Genomic DNA, 11,538 nt, shown 5'->3' on the forward strand with positions numbered 1-11,538 from the left:
GCAGTTCCTAAAACCGTAGCTCCCACTACCACTCCACCTGCTGTACTTACAACAACAATCACAACTACAGCTCCTGCTACAAACATTGTAGCTTCAACTTCCACCACAGCAGCTGCCTCTAAGACAACCACTGCAGCCCTAACAACAACAATTGCTGTTCCTATGACCACTACAGCTCCAGAACCTATTATGACAACCACTGCAGCTCCTGCTACAACAACTACAACAACTTCAGCTCCTACGACAACCACAACAACAGCAACTACAACAACTTTAGCTCCCACGACAACTGCAGCTCCTACAACAGCTTTAGCATCTACGACAACCACTGCAGCCCTAACTACAACAACTGCTGCTCCTACGACCACTGCAACTCCACAACCTACTACAACAACTACAACTTCAGCTCCTACGACAACCACAACAACAGCACCTACTACAACACCTGCAGTTCCTACAACTGAACCTCCCATGACCACTCCACCTGCTGTACTTACAACAACAATCACAACTACAGCTCCTGCTACAACAATTGTAGCTTCAACTTCCACCACAGCAGCTGCCTCTACGACAACCACTGCAGCCCTAACAACAACAATTGCTGCACCTACGACCACTACAGCTCCAGAACCTATTACGACAACCACTGCAGCTCCTGCTACAACAACTACAATTTCAGCTCCTACTACAACAACAGCACCTCCAACAACTGTAGCTCCCACGACAACTGCAGCTCCTACAACAGCTTTAGCATCTACGACAACCACTGCAGCCCAAACAACAACAACTGCTGCTCCTACGACCACTACAGCTCCAGAACCTATTACGACAACCACTGCAGCTCCTGCTACAACAACTACAACTTCAGCACCTACGACAACCACAACAACAGCACCTCCAACAACTGTAGCTCCCACGATAACTGCAGCTCCTACAACAGCTTTAGCATCTACAACAACCACTGCAGCCCTAACTACAACAACTGCTGCTCCTACGACCAATGTAACTCCACAACCTACTACGACAACCAGTGCAGCTCCTACTACAACAACTGCTGTTCTAACGACCACAGTGACTGCAGCACCTTCTACAATAACTACAACTTCAGCACCTACGACAACCACAACAACAGCACCTACAACAACTGTAGCTGCCACGACAACTGCAGCTCCTGCAACAGCATTAGCATCTACGACAACCACTGCAGCCCTAACAACAACAAATGCTGCTCCTACGACCACTACAGCTCCAGAACCTATTACGACAACCACTGCAGCTCCTGCTACAACAACTACAACAACTACAACTTCAGCACCTACGACAACCACAACAACAGCACCTCCAACAACTGTAGCTCCCACGATAACTGCAGCTCCTACAACAGCTTTAGCATCTACAACAACCACTGCAGCCCTAACTACAACAACTGCTGCTCCTACGACCACTGTAACTCCACAACCTAGTACGACAACCAGTGCAGCTCCTACTACAACAACTGCTGTTCTAACGACCACAGTGACTGCAGCACCTTCTACAATAACTACAACTTCAGCACCTACGACAACCACAACAACAGCACCTACAACAACTGTAGCTGCCACGACAACTGCAGCTCCTGCAACAGCTTTAGCATCTACGACAACCACTGCAGCCCTAACAACAACAACTGCTGCTCCTACGACCACTACAGCTCCAGAACCTATTACGACAACCACTGCAGCTCCTGCTACAACAACTACAACAACTACAACTTCAGCACCTACGACAACCACAACAACAGCACCTCCAACAACTGTAGCTCCCACGATAACTGCATCTCCTACAACAGCTTTAGCATCTACAACAACCACTGCAGCCCTAACTACAACAACTGCTGCTCCTACGACCACTGTAACTCCACAACCTACTACGACAACCAGTGCAGCTCCTACTACAACAACTGCTGTTCTAACGACCACAGTGACTGCAGCACCTTCTACATTAACTACAACTTCAGCACCTACGACAACCACAACAACAGCACCTACAACAACTGTAGCTGCCACGACAACTGCAGCTCTTGCAACAGCATTAACATCTACGACAACCACTGCAGCCGTAACAACAACAACTGCTGCTCCTACGACCACTACAGCTCCAGAACCTATTACGACAACCACTGCAGCTCCTGCTACAACAACTACAACAACTACAACTTCAGCTCCTACGACAACCACAACAACAGCACCTACAACAACTGTAGCTGCCATGACAACTGTAGCTCCTATAACAGCTTTAGCATCTACGACAACCACTGCAGCCCTAACAACAACAATTGCTGCTCCTACGACCACTACAGCTCCAGAACCTATTACGACAACCAGTGCAGCTCCTGCTACAACAACTACAACAACTTCAGCTCCTACGACAACCACAACAACAGCACCTCCAACAACTGCTACTCCTACGACCACTGTAATTCCACAACCTACTACGACAACCAGTGCAGCTCCTACTACAACAACTGCTGTTCTAACGTCCACAGTGACTGCAGCACCTGCTACAATAACTACAACTTCAGCTCCTACGACAACCACAACCACAGCACCTCCAACAACTGTAGCTCCCACGATAACTGCAGCTCCTACAACAACTTTAGCATCTACTTCAACCACTGCAGCCCTAACTACAACAACTGCTGCTCCTACGACCACTGTAACTCCACAACCTACTACGACAGCCACGGCAGCTCTTACTACAACAACTACAACTTCAGCTCCTACGACAAGCACAACAACAGCACCTCCAACAACTGTAGCTCCCACGATAACTGCAGCTCCTACAACAGCTTTAGCATCTACGACAACCACTACAGCCCTAACAACAACAACTGCTGCTCCTACGACATCCACAACAACAGCACCTACTACAACACCTGCAGTTCCTACAACTGTAGCTCCCACGACCACTCCACCTGCTGTACTTACAACAACAATCACAACTACAGCTCCTGCTAAAACAATTGTAGCTTCAACTTCCACCACAGCAGCTGCCTCTAAGACAACCACTGCAGCCCTAACAACAACAATTGCTGCTCCTACGACCACTACAGCTCCAGAACCTATTACGACAACCACTGCAGCTCCTGCTACAACAACTACAACAACTTCAGCTCCTACGACAACCACAACAACAGCACCTACAACAACTGTAGCTCCCACGACAACTGCAGCTCCTACAACAGCTTTAGCATCTACGACAACCACTGCAGCCCTAACTACAACAACTGCTGCTCCTACGACCACTGCAACTCCACAACCTACTACAACAACTACAACTTCAGCTCCTACGACAACCTCAACAACAGCACCTACTACAACACCTGTAGTTCCTACAACTGAACCTCCCATGACCACTCCACCTGCTGTACTTACAACAACAATCACAACTACAGCTCCTGCTACAACATTTGTAGCTTCAACTTCCACCACAGCAGCTGCCTCTACGACAACCACTGCAGCCCTAACAACAACAATTGCTGCACCTACGACCACTACAGCTCCAGAACCTATTACGACAACCACTGCAGCTCCAACTACAACAACTACAATTTCAGCTACTACTACAACAACAGCACCTCCAACAACTGTAGCTCCCACGACAACTGCAGCTCCTACAACAGCTTTAGCATCTACGACAACCACTGCAGCCCTAACAACAACAACTGCTGCTCCTACGACCACTACAGCTCCAGAACCTATTACGACAACCACTGCAGCTCCTGCTACAACAACTACAACAACTACAACTTCAGCACCTACGACAACCACAACAACAGCACCTCCAACAACTGTAGCTCCCACGATAACTGCAGCTCCTACAACAGCTTTAGCATCTACGACAACCACTGCAGCCCTAACTACAACAACTGCTGCTCCTTCGACCACTGTAACTCCACAACCTACTACGACAACCAGTGCAGCTCCTACTACAACAACTGCTGTTCTAACGACCACAGTGACTGCAGCACCTTCTACAATAACTACAACTTCAGCACCTACGACAACCACAACAACAGCACCTCCAACAACTGTAGCTCCCACGATAACTGCAGCTCCTACAACAGCTTTAGCATCTACAACAACCACTGCAGCCCTAACTACAACAACTGCTGCTCCTTCGACCACTGTAACTCCACAACCTACTACGACAACCAGTGCAGCTCCTACTACAACAACTGCTGTTCTAACGACCACAGTGACTGCAGCAGCTTCTACAATAACTACAACTTCAGCACCTACGACAACCACAACAACAGCACCTACAACAACTGTAGCTGCCACGACAACTGCAGCTCCTGCAACAGCATTAGCATCTACGACAACCACTGCAGCCCTAACAACAACAACTGCTGCTCCTACGACCACTACAGCTCCAGAACCTATTACGACAACCACTGCAGCTCCTGCTACAACAACTACAACTTCAGCTCCTACGACAACCACAACAACAGCACCTCCAACAACTGTAGCTCCCACGATAACTGCAGCTCCTACAACAGCTTTAGCATCTACAACAACCACTGCAGCCCTAACTACAACAACTGCTGCTCCTACGACCACTGTAACTCCACAACCTACTACGACAACCAGTGCAGCTCCTACTACAACAACTGCTGTTCTAACGACCACAGTGACTGCAGCACCTTCTACAATAACTACAACTTCAGCACCTACGACAACCACAACAACAGCACCTACAACAACTGTAGCTGCCACGACAACTGCAGCTCCTGCAACAGCATTAGCATCTACGACAACCACTGCAGCCCTAACAACAACAACTGCTGCTCCTACGACCACTACAGCTCCAGAACCTATTACGACAACCACTGCAGCTCCTGCTACAACAACTACAACAACTACAACTTCAGCTCCTACGACAACCACAACAACAGCACCTCCAACAACTGCTGCTCCTACGAGCACTGTAACTCCACAACCTACTTCGACAACCAGTGCAGCTCCTACTACAACAACTGCTGTTCTAACGACCACGGTGACTGCAGGACCTTCTACAATAACTACAACTTCAGCTCCTAAGACAACCACAACAACAGCACCTACATCAACTGTAGTTCCCATGACAACTGTAGCTCCTATAACAGCTTTAGCATCTACGACAACCACTGCAGCCCTAACAACAACAACTGCTGCTCTTACGACCACTGTAACTCCACGACCTACTACGACAGCCACGGCAGCTCTTACTACAACAACTACAACTTCAGCTCCTACGACAAGCACAACAACAGCACCTCCAACAACTGTAGCTCCCACGATAACTCCAGCTCCTACAACAGCTTTAGCATCTACGACAACCACTGCAGCCCTAACAACAACAACTGCTGCTCCTACGACATCCACAACAACAGCACCTACTACAACACCTGCAGTTCCTACAACTGTAGCTCCCACGACCACTCCACCTGCTGTACTTACAACAACAATCACAACTACAGCTCCTGCTACAACAATTGTAGCTTCAACTTCCACCACAGCAGCTGCCTCTAAGACAACCACTGCAGCCCTAACAACAACAATTGCTGCTCCTACGACCACTACAGCTCCAGAACCTATTACGACAACCACTGCAGCTCCTGCTACAACAACTACAACAACTTCAGCTCCTACGACAACCACAACAACAGCACCTACAACAACTGTAGCTCCCACAACAACTGCAGCTCCTACAACAGCTTTAGCATCTATGACAACCACTGCAGCCCTAACTACAACAACTGCTGCTCCTACGACCACTGCAACTCCACAACCTCCTACAACAACTACAACTTCAGCTCCTACGACAACCACAACAACAGCACCTACTACAACACCTGTAGTTCCTACAACTGAACCTCCCATGACCACTCCACCTGCTGTACTTACAACAACAATCACAACTACAGCTCCTGCTACAACAATTGTAGCTTCAACTTCCACCACAGCAGCTGCCTCTACGACAACCACTGCAGCCCTAACAACAACAATTGCTGTACCTACGACCACTACAGCTCCAGAACCTATTACGACAACCACTGCAGCTCCTGCTACAACAACTACAATTTCAGCTCCTACTACAACAACAGCACCTCCAACAACTGTAGCTCCCACGACAACTGCATCTCCTACAACAGCTTTAGCATCTACAACAACCACTGCAGCCCTAACTACAACAACTGCTGCTCCTACGACCACTACAGCTCCAGAACCTATTACGACAACCAGTGCAGCTCCTGCTACAACAACTACAACTTCAGCACCTACGACAACCACAACAACAGCACCTACAACAACTGTAGCTGCCACGACAACTGCAGCTCCTGCAACAGCATTAGCATCTACGACAACCACTGCAGCCCTAACAACAACAACTGCTGCTCCTACGACCACTACAGCTCCAGAACCTATTACGACAACCACTGCAGCTCCTGCTACAACAACTACAACAACTACAACTTCAGCACCTTCGACAACCACAACAACAGCACCTCCAACAACTGTAGCTCCCACGATAACTGCAGCTCCTACAACAGCTTTAGCATCTACAACAACCACTGCAGCCCTAACTACAACAACTGCTGCTCCTACGACCACTGTAACTCCACAACCTACTACGACAACCAGTGCAGCTCCTACTACAACAACTGCTGTTCTAACGACCACAGTGACTGCAGCACCTTCCACAATAACTACAACTTCAGTACCTAAGACAACCACAACAACAGCACCTACAACAACTGTAGCTGCCACGACAACTGCAGCTCCTACAACAGCTATAGCATCTACGACAACCACTGCAGCCCTAACAACAACAACTGCTGCTCCTACGACCACTACAGCTCCAGAACCTATTACGACAACCACTGCAGCTCCTGCTACAACAACTACAACTTCAGCTCCTACGACAACCACAACAACAGCACCTCCAACAACTGTGGCTCCCACAACAACTGCAGCTCCTACAACAGCTTTAGCATCTACAACAACCACTGCAGCCCTAACAACAACAACTGCTGCTCCTACGACCACTACAGCTCCAGAACCTATTACGACAACCACTGCAGCTCCTGCTACAACAACTACAATTTCAGCTACTACTACAACAACAGCACCTCCAACAACTGTAGCTCCATTGATAACTGCAGCTCCTACAACAGCTTTAGCATCTACAACAACCACTACAGCCCTAACTACAACAACTGCTGCTCCTACGACCACTGTAACTCCACAACCTACTACGACAACCACTGCAGCTCCTGCTACAACAACTACAATTTCAGCTACTACTACAACAACAGCACCTCCAACAACTGTAGCTCCATTGTTAACTGCAGCTCCTACAACAGCTTTACCATCTACAACAACCACTACAGCCCTAACTACAACAACTTCAGCTCCTACGACAACCACAACAACAGCACCTCCAACAACTGCTGCTCCTACGAGCACTGTAACTCCACAACTTAGTTCGACAACCAGTGCAGCTCCTACTACAACAACTGTTGTTCTAACGACCACGGTGACTGCAGCACCTTCTACAATAACTAAGACTTCAGCTCCAACGACAACCAAAACAACAGCACCTACATCAACTGTAGTTCCCATGACAACTGTAGCTCCTATAACAGCTTTAGCATCTACGACAACCACTGCAGACCTAACAACAACAACTGCTGCTCCTACGACCACTACAGCTCCAGAACCTATTACGACAACCACTGCAGCTCCTGCTACAACAACTACAACTTCAGTTCCTACGACAACCACAACAACAGCACCTCCAACAACTGTAGCTCCCACAACAACTGCAGCTCCTACAACAGCTTTAGCATCTACAACAACCACTGCAGCCCTAACAACAACAATTTCTGCTCCTACGACCACAACAGCTCCAGAACCTATTACGACAACCACTGCAGCTCCTGCTACAACAACTACAACTTCAGCTCCTACGACAACCACAACAACAGCACCTCCAACAACTGTAGCTCCCACGATAACTGCAGCTCCTACAACAGCTTTAGCATCTACTTCAACCACTGCAGCCCTAACTACAACAACTGCTGCTCCTACGACCACTGTAACTCCACGACCTACTACGACAGCCACGGCAGCTCTTACTACAACAACTACAACTTCAGCTCCTACGACAAGCACAACAACAGCACCTCCAACAACTGTAGCTCCCACGACAACTGCAGCTCCTACAACAGCTTTAGCATCTACAACAACCACTGCAGCCCTAACAACAACAATTGCTGCTCCTACGACCACTACAGCTCCAGAACCTATTACGACAACCAGTGCAGCTCCTGCTACAACAACTACAACAACTTCAGCTCCTACGACAACCACAACCACAGCACCTCCAACAACTGTAGCTCCCACGATAACTGCAGCTCCTACAACAGCTTTAGCATCTACGACAACCACTGCAGCCCTAACAACAACAACTGCAGCTCCTATGACATCCACAACAACAGCACCTACTACAACACCTGCAGTTCCTACAACCGTAGCTCCCACGACCACTCCACCTGCTGTACTTACAACAACAATCACAACTACAGCTCCTGCTACAAACATTGTAGCTTCAACTTCCACCACAGCAGCTGCCTCTAAGACAACCACTGCAGCCCTAACTACAACAACTGCTGCTCCTACGACCACTGTAACTCCACAACCTACTCCGACAACCAGAGCAGCTCCTACTACAACAACTGCTGTTCTAACAACAACGGTGACTGCAGCACCTTCTACAATAACTACAACTTCAGCTCCTACGACAACCACAACAACAGCACCTCCAACAACTGTAGCTCCCACGACAACTGCAGCTCCTACAACAGCTTTAGCATCTACGACAACCACTGCAGCCCTAACAACAACAATTGCTGCTCCTACGACCACTACAGCTCCAGAACCTATTACGACAACCAGTGCAGCTCCTGCTACAACAACTACAACAACTTCAGCTCCTACGACAACCACAACAACAGCACCTCCAACAACTGCTACTCCTACGACCACTGTAACTCCACAACCTACTACGACAACCAGTGCAGCTCCTACTACAACAACTGCTGTTCTAACGTCCACAGTGACTGCAGCACCTGCTACAATAACTACAACTTCAGCTCCTACGACAACCACAACCACAGCACCTCCAACAACTGTAGCTCCCACGATAACTGCAGCTCCTACAACAACTTTAGCATCTACTTCAACCACTGCAGCCCTAACTACAACAACTGCTGCTCCTACGACCACTGTAACTCCACAACCTACTACGACAGCCACGGCAGCTCTTACTACAACAACTACAACTTCAGCTCCTACGACAAGCACAACAACAGCACCTCCAACAACTACTACTCCTACGACCACTGTAACTCCACAACCTACTACGACAACCAGTGCAGCTCCTACTACAACAACTGCTGTTCTAACGTCCACAGTGACTGCAGCACCTGCTACAATAACTACAACTTCAGCTCCTACGACAACCACAACCACAGCACCTCCAACAACTGTAGCTCCCACGATAACTGCAGCTCCTACAACAGCTTTAGCATCTACGACAACCACTGCAGCCCTAACAACAACAACTGCAGCTCCTATGACATCCACAACAACAGCACCTACTACAACACCTGCAGTTCCTACAACCGTAGCTCCCACGACCACTCCACCTGCTGTACTTACAACAACAATCACAACTACAGCTCCTGCTACAAACATTGTAGCTTCAACTTCCACCACAGCAGCTGCCTCTAAGACAACCACTGCAGCCCTAACAACAACAATTGCTGCTCCTATGACCACTACAGCTCCAGAACCTATTATGACAACCACTGCAGCTCCTGCTACAACAACTACAACAACTTCAGCTCCTACGACAACCACAACAACAGCAACTACAACAACTTTAGCTCCCACGACAACTGCAGCTCCTACAACAGCTTTAGCATCTACGACAACCACTGCAGCCCTAACTACAACAACTGCTGCTCCTACGACCACTGCAACTCCACAACCTACTACAACAACTACAACTTCAGCTCCTACGACAACCACAACAACAGCACCTACTACAACACCTGCAGTTCCTACAACTGAACCTCCCATGACCACTCCACCTGCTGTACTTACAACAACAATCACAACTACAGCTCCTGCTACAACAATTGTAGCTTCAACTTCCACCACAGCAGCTGCCTCTACGACAACCACTGCAGCCCTAACAACAACAATTGCTGCACCTACGACCACTACAGCTCCAGAACCTATTACGACAACCACTGCAGCTCCTGCTACAACAACTACAATTTCAGCTCCTACTACAACAACAGCACCTCCAACAACTGTAGCTCCCACGACAACTGCAGCTCCTACAACAGCTTTAGCATCTACGACAACCACTGCAGCCCAAACAACAACAACTGCTGCTCCTACGACCACTACAGCTCCAGAACCTATTACGACAACCACTGCAGCTCCTGCTACAACAACTACAACTTCAGCACCTACGACAACCACAACAACAGCACCTCCAACAACTGTAGCTCCCACGATAACTGCAGCTCCTACAACAGCTTTAGCATCTACAACAACCACTGCAGCCCTAACTACAACAACTGCTGCTCCTACGACCACTGTAACTCCACAACCTACTACGACAACCAGTGCAGCTCCTACTACAACAACTGCTGTTCTAACGACCACAGTGACTGCAGCACCTTCTACAATAACTACAACTTCAGCACCTACGACAACCACAACAACAGCACCTACAACAACTGTAGCTGCCACGACAACTGCAGCTCCTGCAACAGCATTAGCATCTACGACAACCACTGCAGCCCTAACAACAACAACTGCTGCTCCTACGACCACTACAGCTCCAGAACCTATTACGACAACCACTGCAGCTCCTGCTACAACAACTACAACAACTACAACTTCAGCACCTACGACAACCACAACAACAGCACCTCCAACAACTGTAGCTCCCACGATAACTGCAGCTCCTACAACAGCTTTAGCATCTACAACAACCACTGCAGCCCTAACTACAACAACTGCTGCTCCTACGACCACTGTAACTCCACAACCTACTACGACAACCAGTGCAGCTCCTACTACAACAACTGCTGTTCTAACGACCACAGTGACTGCAGCACCTTCTACAATAACTACAACTTCAGCACCTACGACAACCACAACAACAGCAAGTACAACAACTGTAGCTGCCACGACAACTGCAGCTCCTGCAACAGCATTAGCATCTACGACAACCACTGCAGCCCTAACAACAACAACTGCTGCTCCTACGACCACTACAGCTCCAGAACCTATTACGATAACCACTGCAGCTCCTGCTACAACAACTACAACAACTACAACTTCAGCACCTACGACAACCACAACAACAGCACCTCCAACAACTGTAGCTCCCACGATAACTGCATCTCCTACAACAGCTTTAGCATCTACA

At 48.5% G+C, this 11,538-nt stretch overlaps 1 protein-coding gene across 1 annotated transcript; it reads left to right on the top strand.

The window, feature by feature from the left end:
* Nucleotides 1-1,986: 1,986 nt before the first annotated feature.
* LOC118946465 (integumentary mucin C.1-like) lies at nucleotides 1,987-7,589 on the top strand (the record flags this gene model as incomplete). Its single annotated transcript, XM_036970999.1, has 2 exons — nucleotides 1,987-2,532; nucleotides 7,509-7,589. Coding segments are annotated over 2 exons (627 nt in total), but the record flags the coding sequence as incomplete, so codon positions are not given.
* Nucleotides 7,590-11,538: the final 3,949 nt, after the last annotated feature.

This window comes from Oncorhynchus mykiss, chromosome 32, assembly GCF_013265735.2.
Source record: "Oncorhynchus mykiss isolate Arlee chromosome 32, USDA_OmykA_1.1, whole genome shotgun sequence".
NCBI classification, from domain to species: domain Eukaryota; kingdom Metazoa; phylum Chordata; class Actinopteri; order Salmoniformes; family Salmonidae; genus Oncorhynchus; species Oncorhynchus mykiss.